At 51.4% G+C, this 26242-nt stretch overlaps 1 protein-coding gene across 50 annotated transcripts in view; it reads left to right on the top strand.

Moving 5' to 3' along the window:
• Positions 1–26242, top strand: part of SORBS1 (sorbin and SH3 domain containing 1) — a 268843-nt gene that overhangs the window by 236918 nt on the left and 5683 nt on the right. For 22 of the 50 annotated variants that reach the window (XM_077351030.1, XM_077351036.1, XM_077351032.1 and 19 more), the window contains 13 exons: positions 1032–1097; positions 1656–1757; positions 2968–3017; positions 3908–4083; positions 7178–8680; positions 9305–9390; positions 11277–11444; positions 14044–14090; positions 15365–15479; positions 15567–15692; positions 17552–17746; positions 22616–23296; positions 24604–24720. In XM_077351030.1, coding sequence (XP_077207145.1) covers positions 1032–1097; positions 1656–1757; positions 2968–3017; positions 3908–4083; positions 7178–8680; positions 9305–9390; positions 11277–11444; positions 14044–14090; positions 15365–15479; positions 15567–15692; positions 17552–17746; positions 22616–23296; positions 24604–24720 — 3432 coding nt within the window. Of the gene's footprint in view, positions 1–1031; positions 1098–1655; positions 1758–2967; positions 3018–3907; positions 4084–7177; positions 8681–9301; positions 9391–11276; positions 11445–14043; positions 14091–15364; positions 15480–15566; positions 15693–17551; positions 17747–22615; positions 23297–24603; positions 24721–26242 lie in introns of all 50 variants that reach the window. The other 28 variants (XM_077351079.1, XM_077351074.1, XM_077351076.1 and 25 more) reach the window with 13 other exon arrangements.

Below are 26242 nucleotides of genomic sequence, written 5' to 3'. Positions count from 1 at the left end.
AACCAGATGTCCACAATCCCGGTGTTGAATGGCCTTTTTTTCTCTCGGGACGAGGCTTCTTTGCTGGGGGGCCAGGAGTCTCCCTGGCTCCATCTTTCAGGCCCCGTGGAAGTGGATTTCGTCATTTCTCCTGCAAACTCCAGTTGCAAACTGTGCTGAAAGCCCTTATTCAGCGTGTGAAATGGTGCCTGGCCAGGGCAGTGGAGGGGGAGCTCTGTGAGAGGGACTTGCACTGCACAGCCTCCTGTTAGGCATTCTCCCCCCCCCCCCCAACAAGAAGAAGAAAGTAGATCTGAGTTTGCCTAGAGAAGGGACTCAAGACCCTTGGTCGTTTTTTGGTTTGCAGCTGACGTTTCTCCTCTCCGGTTGCCACTCTCTCTGGAGTGACCTGGCTTGGCTCCAGCTCCAGCCTAATCTTTCCTGGGTTCCCAGCTGGTTTCCCCAAGTGAACCCCACCTTCTCCCCTTGAAAGCTCAACACGCAGCCCCAATGATAAAATGAATAACTCTGCATTTTCATTGCCCCACACTGCCGACTCTGGACACCCCAGTCCTATGTGAACATGGTACGTATTCAAGGCCTTGGAAAAAAAACAGAGGATTTAAAGAAAACAACAGACTTTCAGTTTACTTTTATTTTTTAAAACCTTATCATACCCTTCTTCTTTGAGAGGGTGAATGAATAAAAGAATTGTTAAAAAATTAATTTGCTTCAGTTTCTTTACCTTAAAAACAATTGTGTTTTGAATGCTTTTGCTTCCCAAATGTTCCTGTCCGGAGCAGCCGGCCCCTGGAAGCAAAAAGGGAGCCAGTCCTGCAAAAGAGTGCATGCCCCCCGCCCTCCCCACAATCTTCTGTGTTTGTGCTATAGCAGCCCCCCCCCCTTCTTTCCTCTCCTCCCTTAATTTTATTTCTGATGTTGATGCCGTTTCCCTTGATGTATTCTCCCCTCTGTTCTAATCCAGTTTCCATATTCTCTGTGATGTCTTTCCTTATCTTCATTTCCTCATTTCCTCCTCTGCTTTCCATCAGCCTCCAAAAAAGATATGGGATTATACTCCTGGAGATTGCTCTATCCTTACTAGAGAGGATAGGAAGGTAATTCCAACATATGTTGTACTATATGGTTTTGCTTGTGTGTGAGTGTGCAGTGTTGGCTTTCGGGCTCTAGCAATTAGAGTGGACGGGTATGACTTGAAATCGGCTCGTGCCCATCAGATGATGGAGTGGGCTGTAAAGAGAATTAAAAACAGCTTTCAAAAACGTGATGATGTGCGTCCAGTCAGGACAGCTTCCTTGCGCTCGGGGCTAACAGTCTTAATGAGTGTTTGCAAGCAGTGCTCCGGGTGTGCCTGCCTTTATCAGTGATTAAAAAAAAACACTATTGTGGCTTAACAATAAGATCCTAACATGCTCCGCTGGGACTCTCAACCTGAAGGCATCCATAGGGTTTTGAGCATTGAAAGGGATGGAACTAGGGTTGCACGCTCCGCTTCACCAAAGTGGCCGAACCACGCCGGAGCGTGCAACCCTAGCTGGAACGCTGTCTTGAAAAGCAAAAGGCTCTGTTGTGTTTTGTCTTCAGCATTAACCTTTCCTTGTTTCCCCTAACCCTGAGCCTTGTTTCCCTCTTCCTCTTCTTCCTTCTTTAACCAGACTGATCTAGAAAAAGACCTCTACCTCTACCAGACTGAGTTAGAGGCAGATATAGAAAAGATGGAGAAGCTATATAAAGTACCCGATAGGAAGCTGCCGAAGGTACTTCCTCTTTCGTTTCCTGCTGCCAGTTCCTTCTCTTCCTCCTTCCTGCTGACGGATGCTTATGAATCCTGGCTGTGGGAATGGCGGCCTTTCCTTTCTGTCGCTTGGCTCGCCATGCTGCCGTCAGGACAGACAGGGGGGGAGGCCTAAGTGAGACCGCTCCTAGGGCTTCGAGGTCAGGAAGCCCAAAATCCCTTTGGCAGACTTCTGCATGGGGAGGGCGGGGGCAGCCCTTTCAGACTCCTGTTGAGTGCCAGTTAGGTGGGCCTTTCGCGGGCGGGGGGAGGGGGGGCACAAGGAAGCACTGTCTGTTCTGCCCCCCCTTTAAAAAACAGAGGGCAATTCCACTGCGTGCAGAAGTGGCTGTTTGAGTAGCCCCGTTTTCCTTCTGCAGAAAAAGGGCAGGAAGGAGAGGGAGCTGTAGGAATGTAGCTGCTCTCTTCTGGCTGCTGCATACTGTGCAACTGTGTGGCCGGGCTGATCTGGCTGGTTTGGCAGACAAACCACAGTGCCAGCGCTTCAGAGGAGAAAAGACCCAGCCCCAAATCTTCCTTGTGGGCATTTTGGTAGGGAAGTCCCTCACCTCCAGGACTGCACTGTGGTAGAGAGGGTAGCTGGACAGAAGGAAGATGGGAAGCTTCATTTTGAGCATCTTGCACTCAGGCCCCACCAGTAGGGTTGCCAGTTTGGGGTTGGGAAATTCCTGGAGATTTGGGGGCAGAGCCTGGGAAGAGTGTTGTTTGGGCAAGGAAGGGACCTCAGTGCCATAGAGTCCACCTTCCAAAATCGCCATTTTCTGCGGTGAAAGTTGTCTGGAAATCAATTCTAATTCCAGGAGATCTCCAGGCCCCGCCTGGAGGCTGGCAACCCTACCAGCAGGCTTTTTTTTTAATTGCGATTTCCTTGCCTTGAGCTGTTCCTATACAAAAGTATAGCTGCCAGAGCAGGGGTGGCCCAGCTGTGGCTCTCCCGATGGCCATGGACTGCAATTCGCACAAGCCACTGCCAGTGCTGGAGCCCCTGTGCATGGGCCGTGCCAAAATCATTCACTCTGGCAAAGGAGCCAGTCCCTCCTCTTGAGTGGTTGGTGCTTGGACGGGTGCATGCCAAGGCTAAGGATGGAAAAACACTGCAGCCATCTTTTGTCTTCTGTTCTGTGAGGAAATGCATGACTTCTTCAATGACTTCTTTGTTTGGACTCTTCCAGAGTTCAGCAGGCTCGACGCCACTGGAAATGTTTTCAGACCATTCACCACAGTAAGTTCCCAAAGGTGTCCCTTGGGGTTTGCGTTAAGGCTTGCTGGGTAGTGGGCATGGCAGAGGTGACCCCCGGGGGCGCCTGTTCTGGCATTGTGGCCTCTGCAGATTGCTGTCCTGAGTAATTCAAAGGGTGGGAGGCAGAAGAGAGCAAGCGGGAGAATCCCAAGGAAGCTTGTCGTTCAGCTGGTGCCTCAGAGGACTAACACTGAAATGCACTGAACTCCTTCAGATGCTGGTTTGGTCCAAAGATCCCTCCTCCCTCTCAGTGCTGCTCCAGACGTAGTTCTTTTCTTTTCCTTTGTCCCGTGTATTTCACTGTGAAAACTGATGCAGAGCAAAGAGCAACACATGTTGCTCTGTAAGAGAAGCAGTCAAACAACAAACTTCAGGGCCTGGGGGTGTGTGCTGAGTTACACACCAGTGCCAGTGCCCCTCCCCCCCCTCCGTGGCACGGTGTTGGCTGCGTCGGCCTGGAACGGCCGATTTGGACACCGCTGCGCACAACCCTAGTTGTAAATTTGGGTAGTCAAAGAGTGAGACGTCCTCATTGAGGATAGTTATTGTGAAGAAGAGTGAAAAGAAGGAACTCCGGCCTTGCGGTCCGGGCGACTCAGCTGAGACGCGGAGATGGCAGACACTTGAGATGGCCGGCAGTTCTTACGGCAGGGGGGCCAGAGTGGAAAGCGATGTGCATAAATATCTGAATCATACGGATCAATAACTGAAACCCTTTGCAATTGTGAATTCCTTCAGATACTCCAGAAATCTTGCGTTAGTCTCTTGGACTGCCAGGGTGCTCTTTGGCGTGGTCTTGCTGCCTCGTGCCTCATTCCAGTGCCAAGAAAACTAATTCTCTTTCTCCACATGTGCCCCCTGCTTGTTTCTAGCTCACCGTATTCCCCCACCTACCAGTCCTGCAAGAGAGAGCTGGAAACAAGCCCCGTGGATTCCGCCGGGCTGGAAAACGAAAGGCAGATTTACAAGAGTGTCTTGGAAGGAGGAGACATCCCTCTCCAGGGGCTAAGTGGTCTCAAGCGGCCCTCCAGTGCAGCGTCCACGAAAGGTAGGCCACTGAAGCAGCGTCCCCGTGCTGCTTCCTCCTGCACTGGTGGTTGGTGGCTGAATGGCTGGAAGGAATCGGGGCGGGATATTCAACGCTGACTTGGACATCTGGAACTCAGTCGTGTCATGAGACTGATTTATACTCACAAGTACAGGAGGCATTTGGGACGCAGGGGGGGGAGCAGGGACTGTGCCGCTTCACACATCTCTGAGCGCTTCTCTGCGCAAACAAAATTTCCAATTACAGCTGATAACTGAGCACTTCCTGGGCACCAGTTTTGTGTTTGGCAGGATTTTTTAAAAAACAAGGGAACACTGATGAACATGACCCGTTCTCAACCACTGGCGATCATAGCACTGCAGAACTCCCTCCCTCCGTGCCGGTAGACCCAGCGGGGATCCCATGCATTTGGGGGATCTGGAAAGGTGGATCCCATAATTTTAGGTTTTAAGCCCAGTAGTTTTGTCTCCCCAGGATTCAAGACCAAATGTGCTTGGGATTCATTCATTCATTCATTCATTCATTCATTCATTCATAGATTTATATGACTGCCTCTTCCGGCAAAGCAACTCAGGGTGGTTAACAACATTACATTATAAATATAAACATTGGAACAATAAAACAAAAACAGTTACAAATTGGACTCTGATTTGATTGTGCTACTTCAGACCCACTTGAATCTACAATTCCATTCAGCTTTGTTACAGCCAGGACAGGTGGGCTTTTATTGCGCACAGATGCTCCTCTCATTCCGGGGGGGCGGGGGGAGCTGTGGCAGGAGGAGGCCATCCCAGTGGCCCCCATCTGCTGCCTGGTGGAAGAGCTCCATCTTGCAGGCCCCTCGAAACCGTTGTGGGAGATGGGGGAGCAGCAGGTTCACATACAGCTGATGGGCTCCTGCATCCTGCCCCCTTTCAACTATAGTCTAGTCTCTTGTCCATTTCCCCTTCCCATGATAGCCCCCATCTCCCCCCCCCCCTTCTCTCTGGCATTCTCATGACTTCACAACACCCCCCTCCCCCTCTGTTTCCAGAGATCAGCCCCTCCCTTTCTCCCACCCGCAGCCTGATATTTTCCTTGGCTGGCCACCAGTCCAGCACTGCTTTGGGGGCTGGCCCACTTCCTGTGCCCCGGGGCTGTCTGGGAGACACTCAGGTGGGGCTGGGTGTGTGATCATACTAGCAATTGCCTAAGAATTAAAAGCAGAATGCGCGTGGCGAAGCATCTCAGGAGCTGATCTGCCAGACATTTGCAGCGTGTTACCAAGGCAGGTGCTTCGGGGTCATCCCGCAGTTTGCTTGTGACACTGTTTGCTGTCCTGGCTGAGGAATTTGAATCCCCCACTTGAGAAGCTTTGAAATGTGAACTTAGAGATCGCTGGAATTGGGGAGGAAATGACCTGCCCTTCATTGCTCACTTCTGTTCCTGTTTTTCTCCTGTCAGGTTTCCAAATTTTCTGTTGCAATTCAGCAATAGCTTTGTTGTTTAGACAAATTAAATTGAACCCGTGCTTCTTAGGATTCTAACAGGAACCCCACCCCCACTGTGAATTGGTCTCTGTCATGTTCCCCCAGGCCTCATTTTGCTGTTCTAAAAGAATGCCCCAATTGGTCCCACAGATTGTGGATTGTGAAACAATTATGGGACCAGATAAGAGCCTCTTGTGGCGCAGAGTGTTAAGGCAGCAGGCATGCAGTCTGCAGCTCTGCCCATGAGGTTGGGAGTTCGATCCCAGCAGCCGGCTCAAGGTTGACTCAGCCTTCCATCCTTCCGAGGTTGGTAAAATGAGTACCCAGCTTGCTGGGGGGTAAAGGGTAATGACTGGGGAAGGCACTGGCAAACCACCCCGTATTGAGTCTGCCATGAAAACGCTAGAGGGCGTCACCCCAAGGGTCAGACATGACTCGGTGCTTGCACAGGGGATACCTTTACCTTTACCTTTACGGGACCAGCTTCAGTTGATTGGGAATGAAACACTAGAGTTGCATCCTCATGGGGCAGAATGAGTCAGCTGATTCTCAGTTATGCAAAGAGCAATCTTGCATTTAAATACAAGTTTATTTTAGGCAGCTGTTAATTAAGACCAGGGGTGGGCAAACAGTGGCCCTCCAGATGTCCATGGACTACAATTCCCATGAGCCCCTGCCAGCATTTGGAGTTGCATCTTCACGGGGAGTTGCTGGCAGGGGCTCATGGGAATTGTAGCCCATGGACATCTGGAGGGCCACTGTTTGCTGTCATGGCTGAGGAATTTGAATCCCCCAGTGGAATTTGAATCCCCCAGTGGCCCTCCCAGTGGCCACAGTTTGCCCTCCATTGATTAAGACAGCCATCAGATATCGAGCCCTTTTGGCGTCCAGCGCAAGCAGCGCCTTGACCAGGGATGCCTGACCTGTCAGCTGGCCAGCCCCTGTGCAGGACAAGGCGAGGGATTCTAATTCCCAGCCAAATTTCCCAGGATTCTCTTGGAGGCTGAGTATGCCTGCCTGTTGGCAAGCTGTTTGTTTTCATCATCCTTTTTTAATGTACTGGAGATACGCAGGCCGGTCTAAGCCCGCAAGAGCTTGAAAGCCCGTGGGAGTCAAGTGATCTTAAACCAGTGTCGTCAGTGATGGGAGCAATATGCTACTTTCCCGCTCAGCCTGATAAAGGCATCATTCCCACTAGAAGGCTTGCAAGGGCTTACGGCACAGCAGATAACATAGTGCAGGCGTATGAATCCTGCGTAGGGATTTTGCGCCATGAGCTCAGCTGCTCAGGCTGCAGGCACAGAATCTTTAATCTCTGGATAGCTAAAGGAATTAATTGCCTGCTCTGAGAGGATCGACTCGATTGAGCCCCATCTCCTTAGGTCAGAGGATTCTCTGCTGGCCCGGGATCTGCCCCCCTGTCCCGCGTTCTGCAGCAGTGCGGCTTGGCTGTTTCCTTGCTTCCCGCATTCCTTTGGAACAACACTGCCTCCCTCCAGATTGCATTGTGTGAAACCCAAAGCATGTTGCTTCCCCCTGCCCTGCCCACCACCTCCCCTGTATCCAGAACTTTGCCACACTGTAAGCTAACAGGTTGTGTTTATTTTATTCTGCATGCTCTCCAGTGGATCGTAAAGGTGGGAATGCTCATGTGATTGCATCCTCTTCAGTTAATAGTCGAACCCTTAGCCCTAGCAATGCCAGTTCCCTAGGCCGCCCGTGTGTGCATAAGAAACCTTTATCAGCCGTGAAAGTCTGTATAGCTGAAGTACTTCCGTCCAAATTCAAACCCAGGCTGGCTGCTCCACCTTTTTCTGGGCAGGACGAGAAAAGTAACCTCTTGCCTCATGAGAAAACACAGAGCTGTGAAAACCTCCGCAACTCCTTTGGCTTCTTGGACAGCAAGAGACCCTTCCAGACAGATGCAGGGGAGAGCTTTGAGAACTTGCTGATGAAATCCAGGCAAGGGGGTGCTGCCAAATCCTGCAGCACTCAGAGCCTGCAGGAGTATGGCTCGTCTGTCGCCAGGAAAGGGCCTGCTCCTGGCTCCTGGAAGAGCGGGGCCGAGTTTACCCTGCTGTACAGAAACATGCACCAGATCGACCGCTCCGGGATCCAGCTGGGCAACATTTCCTCCTGCAGCGTGCGGGACCTTGCCTCCCAATTTGAGAACGAGCAGAGGGACAAGAGGGAGCCGGCCCCCAGCCGGGAGAACCTGGAGCACATCCCCAAGCACACGGTCTCCTCGCGCGTGACGGCCTTCGAGCTGCTCATCCAGAGATCCCGCTCCATGCCCGCGCTGAACTTCTCCGGCGCCTGGAGCAAGTCTCCGGCTCCCAGTCCCTCCGACAGCTGCCTGAGTTCAGCGCGCTCCGCTGAGTATCTGCTGGGTTTCTCCAAGCCGAGTCTGGAAGACAAGGATTTGCCCCCCCTGGCTGACGATACCTCCTCCCAGTCTGGGAGCCATACGGAGGACCTGGCGTCCGAGTTCAGTGATGTGGCTCCCACGGACACGCTCTCAGCCTGCACCGACAGGACAGACCTGCTCTCGAACGCGTCCCACGACAGTGGCGGGAGCAGCCCCGGGCCCCAGCGGCATAAGGTCAACGATTGCAAGGGGGCCTGCCCAGCGTCCTACACGAGGTTCACCACCCTCCGCAGGCACGAGCAGCAGCAGTGGGCGAGAGGGGACGCTTCCGGCGACCGGCGCCTGCTGCCCAGGAATGTCTACCTCATGAGCCCCCTCCCGTTCCGCTTGAAAAAGCCCCCGCCAGCCCCTGCCAGGAAGACGTCTCCGTGGCCGTGGGCAGAAGAAGACTGGCCGGGAGGCCGCTCTGGAAACCAGCCTGACTTGACTCGGCCAGGGGGGAGCCTGGCGGGGGGGGACAGCCCCCTTCTCCATGAGCTGATTGCCCCAGCGAGGCCTCTGGCCCCCCTGCGCCTCTCTTCCTACGCCGTTGTCAGGAGCCTGAGCCCCGTCCCTGTGCTGAAGGGCGGCCGGAATAGCGCTCTTTCCCACACGGACATTCCAGATGCCTTTAATAACAGGAATGTCGTTTCTTACGCTTTATACCACAGCTTGGACCCAAACAACAACCCCCACAGGGAGCTCAGGACGTATCTCCGAGGTGGCCTTTTTGTGTACTTTTCTGTTCCTTCCTCCGTCTCCCACTCGGCTTGTCCTTCCTGTTGTTTTCCTGCCCCCCACCTTGTCCCTTGGGTCTCTTGGCCTTGCGTCTCAGGATAGGTTTGCACTTGTGGGGAATTGTTTCTGCCACCTTGCTCTCAAGAGGCAGCCAGAGGAAAGTCTTGATGGAGGCCACCTAGAGAGCCTGGGCCAGGGGCACCCCAAGGAGCTAAACACATAAGCCCAGGTGTCTTTTTAAGAACAGTGTTTCTGGGGGCGTGTGTGCGTGCGTGTGTGCGTGCCTTTGTGTCTTTGCATGCCGTTATGCCATTTTCCTCAATGGTACAGTGTTAAGTCATATTCTGTGAATGACCAGCCTTTCGTGGAGTGGGGGAAGGGCTGTTCCCTCCGTTGACTTTGATCTGCCTCCGCCTTCAGGCAGATCCAGCCCCCAGAGGGGAGGGAAGCAGATGTGACTGACATGTCTTTGCTAACTGGGCAGCAGGAACCAAAGCTTCCCCCCCCCCCCCACAGACACAGACACAGACACACAGCCCATTTCTGTTCTGGGTCTGCTGCCTGAAGCGGTTGGTCTTTAATGACAATGTGTGTTGTTTTCAAGTAGACTCAGAATCGCCCAGGCATTTTGCACCCTTCGATTACATGGAGAGCCCTGAAGAAATTCTCCGCAGGCGCCATGATGATAAAGAGGTAATCCCGAACAAATGTCTTTTTTTCCGGAAAATTGGGAGTGTGCAGAAAGGAGCAGGGGACAGGGCTGGACCAGGAGCAAGTGACTCTTGGACAAGGATATCTGGGTAGGGTTTGGATTAGCACAGGTCGCTTAAGGACTGCTGTGCTTCTTAAAACAGCCAATTTAAGACTAAACATCCCTGGCCTCGACCCAGGCCTGGGCCTCTTCAGTCCTGGCCCCGACCTCGTGGAATGAGCTCCCAGGAGAGCGGAGGGCCCTGACAGAACTTTCCCGGTTCCGCAGGGCCTGCAAGATGGAGCTCTTCCGCCAGGTCTTTGGTGGAGAGCCGAGCAATTTCACTTGAGGGCCCCTCCCTGAATTAGCCAGTTCAACTGGGCTGCTCCTCACTGACCTCCGAGGTGGAACGCAGCCCGTGGGGGGGGGGAGCGGATGAGGCCGCTGCTGCGAGGGGTCAAGGCAATTGGTTTAGTGTTTAATGAGATTTATTGTGTGGATTTATGCTTGTTACCCGCCATGAGCCATCTTGTTCGGGAGGGGCGGGATAGAAATAAAAGTATAAATACAGACAAATAAATAAATGAATATAAATCATGGGCAGGAAATAGATACAGAATACTAGGAAGACACCTAACTCATGGACCAGTGAAGTAGTTGGTAAGACTGGGGGAATAAGTGAAGAAGGGCCTCCAGTTTGAAGGATGAGAGGAACTGTGAGTAAGGTGCACTTTCCCCGGAGAAAGAGTTCACCAAGCATCATTTTTCCCTTCCCTTGCTCCCATCCTTGCAAGAACACTGGCCTTCCGTTTAGAGGTCTCAGACCGCTGCCTGGGGGGTCACAGAGCCCCTATAGAGCTGCCAGCCTTATGGGCAGGGCCCAACTCTACACAGCAAGGTGTGAGAGGACAGCCAGGCCAGGGCCACCAAAGTGCTGGAGAAGTTTCCCCCGTGACCCTCGGCATATTTCTCACTGGGGTATCCCTTGTGATACTTGGCTTGTGCATCCTGCCCTGGGCTCTCTTGGGTCTTCCGCCCAGCTCCCTACACTGGCTCCCCTTATTCCTGGAGGTTCCTGGGGGTTATAGTTGGACTCCAAGTTAGGGCAGATTGAAGGCCACTGTACTAGAGGACAGCCAGCAGGTCATTTGCTACAGCTCAGTTTAGCTGTAAAGAGAATGGGCTCATCACACAAGGGCAACCGGGAGGAACTCCCGATATCTGCCCGTTTTGTATCCTTCAGGGCAGGGCTGGCCAAACAGGGGCTCTCCAAAGGTTGTGGTCCATGGACATCTGCAGAGCCAGAGTTTGGCCAGCCCTGCTTTAGAGGGTCTTGTAAAAGGTTTACCCACCCCTGCTTGCATTTGGACCTTGGGATTGCTTGGTCTGCTGTCAGTGCTGTTTGCTGACTGTGGCCGGATTGCCTTGCAATCACATGCCTTGCTAAAGCTTTACTTTGGCTGAAGCAAGTTAACCGGCTGGCCACACCCTCCCCTTGAGGGCGTGTCTGGAGCTGCCTTGCCAAAACGGACCAAAGGTTGCCTCAGTCCCAGTAGCCTGGTTTCATCTGCAGTCGGTCCCTGCATCGGACGTGCAGAATTACGTGGCCAGAGATTCTCCGGGAATTAGTTTCCCCCTCCCAAGGGCTGTTGCAGCCAGGGGCGATCCTCACAACAGCCCCAGGTCTGCTGTGGCCCTCTTTTGCAGAATCCTAGTCCAGCATGCAGTCATTTGTATTTGCTCCTGTATGGCTTTTCTGAATTTGGTGGGGTATATCGGAGAGAGAATAATGTCTGTCTGTATTGAGTTTCTGTTAAAAGTCTGCTGGCAATTTGCAAATGCCATAAACCGAATGATTTACTGCCCATTTTCTGCAATTTTATGGCAGAAACTTTTAGAGGACCAGAGGCGGCTTAAGCGTGAGCAAGAAGAGGCCGATATTGCAGCTAGAAGGCACACGGGGTCCATTCCTACGCACCATCAATTTATCACTAATGAGCGGTTTGGGGACCTCCTAAATGTAGACGATGCAGCAAAGAGAAAATCTGGGTCCGAGGTCTGTTCCTCAGTCTGCTGCTTGGCCCAACGTCACACTTGGCTCTCATAGCGTTGTGCTTTTAGGCCGACATTAGCTGTCCCAAGAAGTGTGTTGGTTTTCGTTTTTATTTATCCCCCCCCCCCCGTCCCCCTCCTCCCATTCTGGCTTCACTTAGAAACTGCTTCTGACTTTTGGCCTTGTTCAAATGAATTAATCTCTCTGTCCGGAGCTGCGTATGACAAAGCATGCCTGTCTCCAGACTGCTGGTGCATGCCTCTCAATATCAGCCGTGGCCAGCCAGTCCGAGGGCGTTGGTTACATCTCCCGCATCACATAATGCTCCGTCCTCTCCTCATCTGTGCCTGATGCTTAGAAACGTCCTTGTCTTGTGGTGGATCCTGGCCGTGTGAGTGGCTGCCTCCGTTACTTAGATGGCGCTGTTCTTTCTTTCTTTCCTTTGTTCATTTCTTTTCTTCTCATGTCAAGGTAGACAATGGAATGGTATCTTGGCATGTTTCAAGTTTGGGGGGTTGTTTTAAACAGAATGCACTGGCAGTGCTTTAATTCTCTTTCCAAAGAGATAAAGGAGAGGTTTTTTCAGGGGGACATAATTCAGAGGAACCGGGGATGCAACCCAACCCAACGCACAAGTGTCAAAATATTTCTGCAGTATGCCCACCAGCCAATAAAAACAGTCCGCAGCAGAATTGTACCTTCTTGTCATGCTGTTTGAACAATGCCGGGGGGTGTGATTTGCACTCCAGTGAGAGGATGGGCAGGATTTGGATGCAGGCTGAGGGACTCCCCCCTCCCCACACACAGGCCCCAAAAAACGTTCCTTCAGAAGTACAGACTTTATTTGAAGCTCCTGCTTCTCTGTCCTCCCTCCTCTCCTTTGTCTCTTTCCAGCTGATCCATAACAGGAGCGACACAGTAGCAGTAATCAGCTCAGGTGTGCAGTTGGCCTTGGGAGGGGGCGGTGTCCTAGGCTGGGGGTGGGGGAGGAATTGGGGTGTAGTTCTGGGAAGGGGATGATGTTGCAACCCTGCACTCAAAAGAGGAGTTGATTTTAAATTCAGTAGATCTCGTCACTGGAGCAGGTGCTATTAACAAGAATTAAGTGCTGTGCAGTTGCCACCAACTGAGGCACACCTGGTGCTGTTTTCAAGGCAAGAAACGCCTCTGTGGAGCCAGCCCCATCTTTCCTGGTGGTCTCCCATCCAAAGGCCAGCCCAGGACCAGGCTGGCTGGGCTATGAGGCTGCCATTAGCAGCAGGTTTTTCGAGAGGCTGTCTTTGTGGCCCAGAGAGGACTGAGGCCTCATTTATGCTGCTTTCTGAGACAGATCGAACATGTTTTTTTTTCCAAAGCACAAAAGCAGGACTGAGAAGATGCCCCTTGCCTGTGGCACCTGGCTTCATTTTGTGAGTCCCGCTCTGGCTTTTGTTAGAACTGCTTTCTGCTGGTTCTTGAAGTGCAGGAAAAGATGGGAAAGGGCCCTCCTTGGCCCCTTCTGAACCCCTCACTTACTACCAATAACCACTCTTCTGGGCAGCATCCCTCAAGCCAAATCTTGTGCCTGCATTTGATGCCTTTTTAAAAATGCGACTTTCTCTTGGGAATTGTGTTGTGCTCCCCAATGAGAAAAATAGACGTTTGCAGCACTGATTTTATTTTTTATTTTTTTGCGTTGGTGCCACATGGCTGGTCTCCCCTTAATGGTCAGTTTGGGCAGGGCATGTTTTTTGAAATAGTAAGGTGCGATGAATTCTTTTGAATTAATTTCAACCCATTGGTCGCAAGCCATGAAAGGCCTTAAGGGTCTTGAGTGTCTTTCTATTGCTATCCTCAGTGGCCACATTGGCCTATCTACCCATAATTTTGTTGATGCTTTGTTCTTAAATTTTGCCAGCTACAGATGTCATGTTGAAGGGTGGGTAGCCACCACTGCTGGTGGGAGAAGCACTAAACCTTCAGCAAGATGGCTACATGACACTCAATGCAGCGGGGAGTAGCTTGTCTTGCATTGTTCCCTGCCTGAAAATGACCCATGTGGGAGACCAACCATAGGCTCAATGTGGGCGGAGCAGGAGCGGCCCCCAAGGGAAAGGGGGGGGAGAAAGTCCAGCAGAATTGTTATGCTTGTGAATGACTTTCACACTGGGAGCGATGAAAGGGGAAAACCCACATGAATCGTACTTAAAAAAACAAAACAGATACAGCAAAGGGAAAGCAAACTGAAAGCCCTCTGCAGCTGTGAAGTCACAGGGAGTTGGCATGCAGAGGGGAAAATACACCCGACAGGGATCCATGGCAAAAGTGAAGGGAAATACTATTGCATAAAAGGCCTTTGTAAGCCCTTGTGCTTACCTTTCAGTTTCCATTTATACTAAAAAGTGATTGTTGGGGTTATTTCCTTCCTTACATAAGACCCAGACTCTCCAGTGACATGCTTAAGAAAACAAAATAACCTCCATCAGTCCCCAGAGGTAGATTCCGCCCACCTTTCCTGTTCTGTGCTTGGCATTGCTATGGCATAAATGAATTTCCATATCATTTCAGGCCGTTATGGAGGGAACTGGGCAGTTATTTTAACAGTGCTGTTTTCAACCCTCAGATGAGAGCTGCCAGAGCGAAGTTTGACTTCAAAGCTCAGACACTCAAGTGAGTATAAGCCATTGGCTGTTTCTGCCATCTCTTTCCCATCAAATCCACAGGCAGACTTCCACACACACTTCCCCAAGTGACAGACTCCGCCCTGCCCTGTGCTGTGCTCTCAGGAGGGTCTTTCCGATCAGGGTCTTGCTTCCGGGTTTTTGTTTAAGGGTTTCAAGTCAGCACAGTTGGCACTCTCCTGAGGCACAAGATGGACATTTGCTGGGGAAATTTATATTTATCTATGAATTTGATTTTCAGGTCTCCCATCCCACAGTGGGCTCAGGGCAGCTAACAAGAATAAATATTAATGTAAAATCGTTAAAAACGAATAGCATCCTGGGGGGGGGGGTGAGTGGGGCAGACCACAAGGCCAACGATGGGAGGCATCTGCCACTAGCCTGGTGGAACAGTCCAGTTTTACAGGCCCCACAGAACTGCAAGGCGTCCCACAGGGCCCAGATCCCTGCCGGCAGAGTGTTCCACAGCTTGGGGCCAGCGCTGATCAAGAAAGTGTAATGTGTGAAGCTGCCCTGAAAACACAGAACGAGAGGGGAGAAAACACCCAAGTGGGCCAAAACAGGGGTAGTCAACCTGTGGTCCTCCAGATGTTTGTGGACTACAATTCCCATGAGCCCCTGCCAGCATTTGGGAATTGTAGTCCATGAACATCTGGAAGACCACAGGTTGACTACCCCTGGTCCAAAAGACCTTGGAGGCTCTGGAAGCTCCTAACGGAGGCTTGACAATATCCGAGCTCCTGGCCCTGCGTGTCCATCTGTCCCATGTCTATTCTTCACACAGACGCATTTCTGTGCCAATAGATTCTAATGGGGAGGTGGGTCAGTCTTGAGGTCAGGGCTGACCCTCTTTCCTCTGGGAAGGCCCAACACTGTGTTTTTCCTTCTGTTGGGAGGCTGGTGTGATGTTTTGGGGAAACACCCGCTATCCGGCAGGAGCACCTTGATGACTGATTGATATGCAGAGTCAGGCACAGGATTTGCTCCCTCTCCTCTCTGGGCACACTCTAGAGATACAGCTTTAATCCAAAAAGCCTTAAGCACTGTGGAAGGTGGACCGTGTCATGACAGTCTGTTCCTAGCTGGGTGCTTCCTACTTCCAGGTATGCCTGTTTTTGGAGAGCTGCCAGAACTTTAGAGGGAATTCCCAAGAAGATTGCTATAGATTTAATTGGGCCTCCAGCCCTGAAGCTAAGATCGTAATTGTATGTTTCAGTTTTTAATCCAAAAGCAGTTAACTTATGACCTGTGTGTTATCAACAGGGAACTCCCATTGCAGAAAGGAGACGTTGTTTACATTTATAAGCAGATCGACCAGAACTGGTATGAAGGAGAACACCACGGCCGAGTGGGCATCTTCCCGCGGTCCTACATAGAGGTACTCGTTTTGTGGTTAAGGCGGCTTGCAGGGCAGATCTGTGAGTGCCGTTCAAAGTCCTGATGTCTGTCTTCCTTTGGCCTTCAGCTGCTCCCCCCCACGGAAAAATGCCAGCCGAAGAAGACTCCGCCTGTGCAAGTCCTGGAATATGGAGACGCAGTTGCAAAGTTCAATTTCAACGGAGACACTCAAGTGGAAATGTCTTTCAAAAAGGTATAGCTGGCGGGGCCTGTAAAACCAGGAAGAGTTTTTGTTTTCATGGGAGGCGTTCTGGGAATTTTCTAACTGTAGCTGCTTGAGTTGTCCGTCTGGGGGTCTATTGTTTGCATGCAGACCACGGTCCAGCTCGCAGCTCAACAGAGAGGGCACATAAGGATGGCTAGTTGAGTATCCTGAATACACACTTTTCCTACTTCTCTTCCCCCTTCAGTGGCCTGAGAGTGGCAGAAGGCTGGATTTTGCTGGCCTTTTCAGTGTGGAAAGTGCTGGGTGTGTTGCACAGCAGTATAAAGACTGTGAAAACACAACCAGGAGAGATTACTTCATCCAGGCTAAAAAGTTGGTATTTTTGTGCCGGTGATACTAGAGTCCCTCTGACTTCTTCACTGGAATTTGGACTAGAGGGAATTCTTCCACCCTGGACAGTGGTTAGCCAACGTGGCCTCCCCTCCCGTCCCCTCCCCTCCCCTCCCCTGTATGTTCCAGTAGGCCTTGGAAACGGCAGGTCCAGAGGCTGAGTCTTGTGGGCTCTGGCTTAGCCAGCCAGAAAGCTGACGAGGCACCCAGTCCATTGGCACAGGATCATGCACCCTGAATGTGCAGATGATGACAGCGGTAACTGCAAGCCATCCAGTCGCAAGCCAACCCTTGGCGACCCCAGGTCATCAGGGCCAAAGATCAGCAGAAGCGGTTTGTCCTTGCCTGCCTCCGTGTGCAGCCGCCCTGGATTGCTTGGCTGGCCAGGCCTGCTTCACTTCTGAGCTCTAACAAGATTGGGCTGGCCCATCCGTTCTCTATTTACGGTCACAGCCTAGCCAATAAAAAGCATAAGATTCCAAATTGAAAATCAGTTATAAATAGATAGGAAGCTAAATGATAAACAATTGTAGAGGAATCCAGTATAACAAGGGTTGAGATGTAGGGTGGGTCCAGCTCTTCCTTATTTTTGTATTGACCCAAGCGTATTGGGCAATTAGTTTTGTTAGCTCTTAATTTGTGTCCGACAGTCTGATGCTGTTTCCTCAGACCTCTGGGCCATCCTGCAAACATTGAAGCTAGTGGGTCTGTACGTAGATGACTGGGCTGGTCACATGGGCTACCAGGCTGCTACCAAAAGTCCAGGTAGCTACTTGGAAAAACTGGGAGCAGTTCCGCACAACGGACCATTTAGCTAAATCTGAGCGCTATTGAAAAGCACTGGAAGCAAAAGCGGCAGGTCTCGGTAATGCACACAGCCAGTTCAATCGAAAAAGCACTGGAAGCAAAGCACTTTCGATGTATCAGAAAGACCCTTTTCTGCTGCCTTAGGAGCTGGCGCTTACACGTTCTGAAATTTAAAAAAAAATCCCCCCCCCCCCCAGTGCTATTTCTGGCCGAAATTAGTGCAGTGTCGAACAGGGGGCTATATTGTGCTCGTAAACTTTAAGGACAATTGCCTGTGGAGGGATTTCAGCCATAGAAGCATCGTTTATTCGTTGCTTTGGCCGGTTTAAGGGGGGGGAAATGGTGATCGGGACGCCGGAAGCTCGGGTGTGAGAGATTAGGGAGGGACATGCTTGCTACCGCTGTTTTGAGAACGCACATGTCTTTTTTGGATGTGTTGCAGGTTGTTCTCAAGAGTCAAGTGGGTTTTTTTAGGGAGTGTTGCAGGAGTGTTACAGATTGTGTATGACGTTGTGAATAACGCAAAATAAATAGCGTTACACAATGGTAACACTTCGGCAACCTTAGGGCTGTGCGGAATGGACCTGGGCCTCCTGTGGAGGCGTGGCTGCAGAGAAAGCCTGTCCCCCTGTAGATCCTGGCCTCCGCTGATACCGCTCTCCTTCTTATCCCATTGCTGGTTCCTGCAGGGCGAAAGGATCACGCTGCTTCGGCGAGTGGACGAGAACTGGTATGAAGGGAGAATCCCTGGCACCAGCCGCCAAGGCATCTTCCCTGTCTCCTACATCGAGGTGTTCAAGCGGCCGGTGGTGAAGAAGGCGCTGGAATACACCGACCTGCCACTCGCTCAGTCCCCGAGCCGCAGCATGACGGCTTCCCCACAGGTACCTGCCTGAGATTGGCTGCCAGCCAAGAGGTGCTCCGTCGAGGGAGCCAAGCAGAAGGCACCTGGTTCCACTGTTGAGCTGCAGGTCCAAGGATAAGGCCTTTCCGATCTCTGATCGCTGGGCTGGGCCTTCTGCAGGAGGCCAGCGGTGAAGAGATGCACAAGCATCCGCTCACCTGACGGGGCTCCGAGTCCATCCGCCGGTCCCTGAACTCAGGCTCTTCTCCTCTTGTCCGATACCAGAATATCTTGTGGCTCTCTACTGGACTCAAATCGGTGTTGGAAATTGGTTAGGAATTTGTCATAAGGACAAATTCATCATGTTTTGTTGTCCCTCAGGCTCAAGGGGGCCTGGAGCAGTTTGAGAGCAACAGGATGGTGAAAATTCTCCTGGGGAACAGACAAGAGGAGAAAAGACGTCTGACATGGAAAAGCGAAAGGCAGCCCTGAGGTTGCCTTTGTTCTTCATATAAAGTGGAGAAGCAGCGAAGTGCTCGCCCTCTGGGGAACGGCACACTCATCCCTTGCGAAAATTGTTCCAGGACTGTCTGAGCCGTAAGCTAGAATTACAGCTCTCCGAGCCTGTCCAGTCAGTGCCAGAAATGTAATGCTTCCGTGAACACAATGCGGATAGTGCCTGGGAGGAGGAAACACATTTTGGACTTGCAGCTGATTCCTCCTGAGTTACAGAAAATCCAGGGAAATACCTGGATGGCAAAGGAAGGGCAGCTTCTCACAAAAATGTATCATCCACCCTCCCCCCCAGTAGACTGCAGTCCCACCCACAGGTTGCTTTCGCCGTGTGCAGAATCGTAGCCTTAGTTGGCCAGGGTTGGCCTGATGTTGCGGTCAAACTGGGAGGGGGTCCTGGCATTGCTTTTGATGGCCTCTGGGTCTAGTTATGAATGGGGAAAGGGGCACTCTGTCAGCATCATGCACCTGACCACTATGCTCCTCAGGTAGAGATTGGTTTGCACATTTCTCTGGCATCTGTGGCCTCCATCATTCACTTACTCAGGTAGCTCCCCTGCATCATCAGACAATGTGGGACTTCCAGTCTGGCCCCCAGGACAGGAATCTGAGATCAGAAATGTAGTTGCCTTTTCAGCCCCTGGAAGGACCTGATTCACCGGATCTTCACAAAGTTGTCTGCACTTTTAGCCAGAGAATTTGCACAAATAAATGATAACTAGTTTAATTCCACTTGGTTGGAAAACAAGCAAATTGTTCCCAACTACAACAAAGGTGATGGAAAGGATCCTCAGAATTACAGGCCAACAAGCCTGCTAGATATTATGTCTAAACTATAGCAAATTCTTGTTCATCAGTCTTGAAGACTGGGCAGCCAAGCCCCAGCGGAAGTCAGAAAGGGCTGTAGAACCATTGATCAATGTCATTTTCAACTTGCCCATCCTGGCATAAGCGGTCCTGCATTTGTTGATTTGTCTGTTGCCTTTGGCTCTGTACATAGGTCTCGTTTGTGGTCAAAGTTAATTGACTTGAATATCGATAGACAGAATCACAGAGTTGGAAGGGACCTCCGACTTCTGCTTTGTGAGTTGCTTACTGATACCCATGTTCAAAATATAGACAGACAGACAGACAGACAGACAGATAGATAGACAGATAAACCAAACTTATTTGTTTGTTATGTTCTGAGAGCTAGACCACTTTAACTTTGCCATTAATTGTTTGTGGGTAGAATCAGTCAGTTGATGGTGAATTACAGATGTTGGGTGCTCTAGTTTTGGGTGACTTGGGGATAAAAGATTTTTAACTAGGGGTGCCAACTTCAGTTTCAGCCAACCTGGAGGGTGGAGCCAGGGGAGGGACCTAGCAGCCCTCCTTGGTTTTGGTCAGTGTGTGTGTGTGGAACGATGTGATAAAACAGCCCACCTTTTTGTTTCCCCTTGTTTGTGTTGTTACTGTTCTGCATTATAATGCAATTGTGGTAATCTAAAAAAGATTTCGGACCATGGAGGGGGACACTCAGATGCGACCAAACGGGGTTGGAAGGTGATTGAAAGTTTTGATTATTGACAAGTGGAACGAATGGTGGGAAGTTTCCACTCCCTGCCCCTCGGCTACCGTGAACAGAAGTCTGGGGACAAATGGGGGGGGGGGTGAGACGTAGGCCAAAGGCTCCCTCCCGCAGACGTGGGAAAAGATCGGGAAAGCTATCGCAAGGCAAAAAACACAGCATCATAACTGGGAGGACCCTCCCTCGCTCTCTGCCTGGTGCCCACCACTCCTCCCTCCTTGGGCACCCAGGGAAGGGCAGCAAAGAGCACATGAACAGGAACTCATGCAGGCTGCCTGGCTGCCCACCCGCCCTTGGGGGCTTTGCTTCCACTCTCTGCAGCCGCGCTGCAACTCATCCATGGCCTGGCCTTCACCCCACCCTAAAAAAAGGGTTATTATGGCTCAGTAAGAGCCTCTTGTGGCGCAGAGTGGTAAGGCAGCCATCTGAAAGCTTTGCCCATAAGGCTGGGAGTTCAATCCCAGCAGCCGGCTCAAGGTTGACTCAGCCTTCCATCCTTCCGAGGTGGGTAAAATGAGTACCCAGCTTGCTGGGGGGTAAACGGTCATGACTGGGGAAGGCACTGGCAAACCACCCCGTATTGAGTGTGCCATGAAAACGCTAGAGGGCATCACCCCAAGGGTCAGACATGACTCGGTGCTTGCACAGGGGATACCTTTACCTTTACCTTATGGCTCAGTAAAATGGCAAGTGATTGTTTGCCCTCACCCTGACATAACAAAAATATTCTGAGAGGTCTCCAGCTCTCACCTGGAGGTTGGCAACCACAGGTGGGTCTTGGTTCCTTTACCACCACCGCCACCACCCATGACAAAAAATTCTGGCTGCAGGCCTGACGAGGGGCCCAGTTTGGATTGGGGAAACCATGCAGAAGTGCAGGGGTTCAAAGCCATTCAGCCCCCACCTGAAGGGGGATTATGTGCATCTGTAGCTGCATTTAGGACATGGGGAGGATTCGGCCACGGGTAGTTTTAAGCCTTTACAGATGGAGTTCCCTGCTTTCTATCTTCTGGCCGCTGATTTCAGCAGAAGAGCTGTACAGATGCCTGTCAGGAGTAGTCAACCTGTGGTCCTCTAGATGTCCATGGACTACAATTCCCATGAGCCCCTGCCAGCATTTGCTGGCAGGGGATCATGGGGATTGTAGTCCATGAACATCTGGAGGACCACAGGTGGACTACCCGTGAACTAGATTCCCGGATCATGTCACTCCCCTCCTCTCATTTCTTCCTAATGAAAAGCCTCCGCTGAAAAGCTGTACATGGGGCGGGATGGGCCAGTCCTCACAAAGCAGGACTCAGCATAGGGGGGTGGCAGAAAACGGATCCCTGTCTGTTTCTACTCAGAAAAGCCTTTTTCCTGCCCCTGGAGGGCTGGCAGGGTGTGGGTATGGGTGTGTGTGTGTGTGAGAGAGAAAGAGAGAGACTTCTGGCCCCAGCCCCTTTGGAGAGAATAAGGGCTTTGAAAAACTCTTGGGCCAGGGCAGGAGAAGGGCTCAGCCTCTCCTCAGCCATAGCTGCATTTCAGACCAGTGCTACATTGAATTTATGAACTGTCTTCTTTCATTTCATAAATTCAACATAGCATATAGAATCTCCAAGCAAAACTAAACAAGAATTGAGCTTGATGTTAAGGACTTTATTTCACAGTATATTGTGGTCTATTGCACACCTGGTAGCCCTCTTTAAGTATTTGAAAGGTTGTCACTTGGAGGAGGGCAGGATGCTGTTTCTGCTGGCTGCAGAGGAGAGGACACGCAGTAATGGGTTTAAACTTCAAGTACAACGATATAGGCTAGATATCAGGAAAAAGTTTTTCACAGTCAGAGTAGTTCAGCAGTGGAATAGGCTGCCTAAGGAGGTGGTGAGCCCCCCCTCACTGGAAGTCTTCAAGCAAAGGTTGGATACACACTTTTCTTGGATGCTTTAGGATGCTTTGCGTTGAGCAGGGGGTTGGAGTAGATGGCCTGAATGGCCCCTTCCAACTCTATGATTCTATGATTCGATGGCCTGTATGGCCCCTTCCAACTCTATGATTCTATGGTAAATGTTCCAGGTGTGCACATGCGGCAGCCCCTGCAGGGAGTGCTGAGCAGAAGAACAGAGGGCCTCATGGGCCCAGATTGTGGTCTCAACTGTTGTTTATCAGTATTGTTGCACTTGTTGACTGCTGCTCTCAGGCCAGCTGGCTCGCAGCAGTTTACAACTGGATAATAAAACCACAGTGATCAGAATAGAATCCCAACCCCCCCCCCCTTATAAAACGTGAGGTCCTCTCTGAGGCGGGTGATGCCGGCCTGATCTATTATTCGGAGCTGTACATTTTCAGTGCCTCATAGACAACCTGTTTTCTTCTTTTTGTGCTGTTAGCACCGTTTAGACCACTGGAAATGCACTTGGCCCTGTGGTTATTATATATGAGTAACCATTACTGAGATACAATAGTTACTGCATGTGTAACTTAGACTTGTTGCTAATTGTTGTGTTCTGAGCTTTTTATTTGTATTCTGTGTAAGCTGTTTTTAATCTTAAGGCCCTGTGCCCTGCTTAATAAATAGTTGTACTTCATGTTTTAGCTGCTCCACCTTTATGGTTCCTGACAATTCTGCGGTGCTTCAGGAAAGACCAGCTTCGCAATTCCAAACTGGAACTTCCCCTCAGCTTTTCTATACTTTGCCGTGAAATGGCTTTTTAAAAAATTTCTTTCCGCGTTCTCTTGCTTGCCTGCCATTTTATTCATTCATTTATTCTTCTCTGCCTTTCTTTTCTGCTCATTTCTTCTCTCTCTCTCTCTCTCTCTCTGTTTCCCCATTTTGTTTCCCTGAAGTCTCCCAGCTCTGAGCTGCTTTTCACACCAACTCCTCCACCTTTACCTTTCACCAGCCCGGCCCTGTCTCCTGAGCTGCAGGCCATCACCTCGGAGTGGATTTCCCTGACCCTGGGGGTGTCCCGCGACAGCACCCCGGCCGCCACCCCCCCCTTGCCCCCTCTTCCTGATCCTTCTCTGTGTCCCTTCAGCCCCTCGCCTTCCGCCAGCCCTCACCAGTCTACCTTCTCCAGCTCCAGCTCCAGGGGGGCCGTGTCCCCCCTGCCTTCTGGTTCTTCCAGGCCTCAGTCATCTGCTCAAAACCTCCGTCTGAGCCCCCTGCAAGGTGAAGACAAGCCCGTGAGCTCCCCTTCCCCCCACCCTGGCTCCCCTGGCTCTGCGCTCAGCAGCCCCAGCAGTTTCCTCTCAGAGCTCAGTGACGTCCTGGGTCAGCAAGACAAGGGCCAGAGGAGCCGAGGAGTCAGCCAGAGTTTGGCCAACAACAGAGACTGCCGTGGTGTCCCTGACATCTCTGGGGAGAGGTGCCCCAGACCGGAGCAGTGGGTTAGCTGGCCAAAGCAATCCCTTCACAACCTTGAGGAGATCCAGCATATTCAGGGGCAGAGAGATGGCCCCAAGAAGAGGGACGGGGGCTGCTATAAGCCAGGAGACCGGAAGGAGGATCTGAGGAGGGCCACCAAGGTACTCGTCCGGCATGAGTGTGAGGGAGTCCTGCAGCCTTACAGCATGTTTGTGCGTGTGGGTGCGTGTGGGCGCACAACTACTGATCTCTGTGAAAACCCACGGCAGCCAATGAGTCTTGTTGCATTTCTCCTCTTTTGGTAGCCTCTGACAACAAAATATTCTCTCCCAGAGCCTGTTTGGTTGCAGAGTCCCAAGAATGAACTGAATGGTGATTATGTTGGATGTGTGACTCAGACCCAAAATCCTGGGCCTGGCTTGCCAGATAGTGGTCCTCCTAATGCTCTCCTGACTCAAGGACTTGGGAATGTTCAGCCTGGGGAGGAGGAGGCTGAGAGGGGACAGGAGGGCTCTCTTGAAGGATTTGAAAGGTTGTCACCTGGAGGAGGGCAGGGAAAGGTTCCTTTTGACAGCAGCAATGGGTTTCAACTATGTGTAGAACAGGATTGGATAGGTATGGGGGGGATGCATGTTCAGAGTAGTTTAGCAGTGAAAGGAGGTGGGGAGCTCCCCCTCACTGGCAGTCTTCAATTGATGGACCAGATTATGTTATGTTAAGCATCCTCTGAGGGCTTTTCCTGTTTGCTGTGACCATCAGATGCAGCCAGGTGCTTCTGCTGACCTGACAAATTCATTTCCTCCAAGCAGGTTTTGTTAGGGTTTTCCACTGGCTATGATGATGTCACTCCCGGGGCCCATCCGAATAGGCCCATGGCCAGCAAGGGGGCGGGTCCTCCTTCATGCTTTCGGCCAGCCTCCTCACCAGCCAGCTAATCCGTGGGGAGGGCAGATCCTTTTAAACTGAACTTGCCAGGGATCACGCCTGGGACCTTCTGCATGATAAGCCAAAGCACAGCTCTCCTCTTTGGTTGGGTTAGGGCTGTGGCATATCTAGAAGCATGGTAGGGGACCAGAGCCTGAACCGGAAGAAGTTCCTTCACTTCTGTGCATCTGGGGAGGGGAGATCCTACCACTCCTCAAAAGGATCCTGACTTTGAGATCTGTAGGCAGAACCTACCTGCTGCACAGTCGGTTCTTGCCAAGAGCTCAGTAGGCAGTGAAATAATAAAATTAAAAACCGAGTTGGAAAGCCAAGTTGTAGGCCTGGCTGTGTCCTACACTGTGTCCTACACACACATTGCGTCAAGCGAACCTAGGGCAGACCCGCTTTGCCTTGGCCTGCCTGCTTTTGCATGGCTCCTCGTCTGCTGAGTCTTGAGAAAGGGCGTTCTTGTTTGCGAGGGCCTCCCGGCCGTCATGTGGACCCTCACTGCTCTTTGCTGACCATCTTTCCTTTTCTTTCAAAGACTGTCGAGGCCAAACCGTTCTCTCCGTGTGCTCTTCTGTCTCCCTCCACAATTCCTCCTTCTGCTGTCACCACCCAACCGCCTCCCAGACTCACACGCAGGGTCGTTGTGCCGCAGGTAACGGTTGGAAGGGGAGGGCAGATTGACGCTTGTTGCCCTTGGTGTGTCATGTGGACTGCTGATCCATCCCTCTTGTCTTCCTAATAGCATGCCTGTCAACAGCATCCTTCTCTGAGTAGGCCCAGGCCCTGTCACAGCACGGACAAGACACTCAGGGTGACCTGCTTCTTAAATTAGCTAGGTTTATGTTTGATCCCAGTGCGGCCAAAAGCCACCATGGACCCCCAGACAAAAGTTCCACATGGGTCCCGCAACGACCCCCTCAAACATAAATATCATAGCAATTCTGTAAACAGAGTAACAATTGTTCATTGGGAGGAAAGAGGGCAGGAATATTAAATAATAGATTTCACATCATCCAGTAGTTTAGCAGCTTATCTATGTCAGTGCAGGCGTCATTTTCCTGCCCCAAGTACCCTTCTCTTCTGTTTCTTAAAAACTATGAAATGCCCCCCTTCTCTCTGCATCAGTCCCAGGCGTCTCTGTATCATCTACTCCGTTTGCACAGCAGGTTCTTCTGAAGAGCTTGTCTCCAATTTTGTAAATGTATATTCGCACACACAAATATAAATGTCCATCGATAGAGAATACGCCTCTGGCTCTTTCTAACCTGAGATTTTGCATGGACTTTAACAAAGTCTAAAACAAGATGCATTTTAAAACCACACTCTGTATTCATTATAGCCACATATGTAAGCTAGAGCAGGGCTTCCTCCTCCAGGGTTTCAGGTCAGCCCTCAAACGGTGTCAGGTGGGAGTAAATTAATGTGTGTGTGTGTGTGTGTGTGTGTATCCTTATCCATTGTTCCTCTTAATATTTGTGAAACAGCCTGGGGGGTGGAATGTGTCCCGGGTACCCGAGTTGGAATATGGCCAATCAGGGTGCCGCCAGCAAAGCTGGCCACACCCAGATCAGCCCTGCTCCTGCAGCTCCGCCCCCATCCCTGAACACTAGCCACTTTGCTCTCAGGTACGCCTCGCTACTGGAGCCAGCAGCAGGTCAGGGGAGAGGGCCCTGGGCAAAGGATGGTGGGAGGGGGGACCAGCCATCCAGGCTGCTAACGAGCTCCCTCCTGGCCAGCTAACGAGCTCTGTCCCCCCCCCCCCCGATCCTGCTAACGATCTGACCCGGCCCTCCTGGCAAGCTGGCCAGCCCCCACCAGCACCACTTGATCCAGCTGGGAGCTGCTCCAGAGTCCGAGTGGCCGAAAGCCACCTTACGCAGCATGGGGGGGGGCGGGGGGGCCCTTTCAGAGCCCATTCTCACGAAAGGGCTTTGCAGCTAGTATATATATACATATGGGGTGATATTGTGGTCATGTTGGCACATGGTCGTGTCCAGAGAGATTACTCTCATTTTATCTTAACTGCATAGGCCTTCCAGCCCTGTCTCTGGCGTTGGGGGGAGGGGCCACAGAGCGGCCTAGGCCAGAGTTCCTGGGGGTGGGGGTGACATAGTTCGGCCCCAGACCTCTTTTTTTGTTGTCAGCGTTTCAATATGCAAAGAGGAGTTAATCAC

This window comes from Paroedura picta, chromosome 8 (genome assembly GCF_049243985.1).
Source record: "Paroedura picta isolate Pp20150507F chromosome 8, Ppicta_v3.0, whole genome shotgun sequence".
NCBI lineage: Eukaryota > Metazoa > Chordata > Lepidosauria > Squamata > Gekkonidae > Paroedura > Paroedura picta.
The sequence above is the reverse complement of the archived record's forward strand: the minus strand, read 5'-3'. Positions and strand labels throughout refer to the sequence as shown.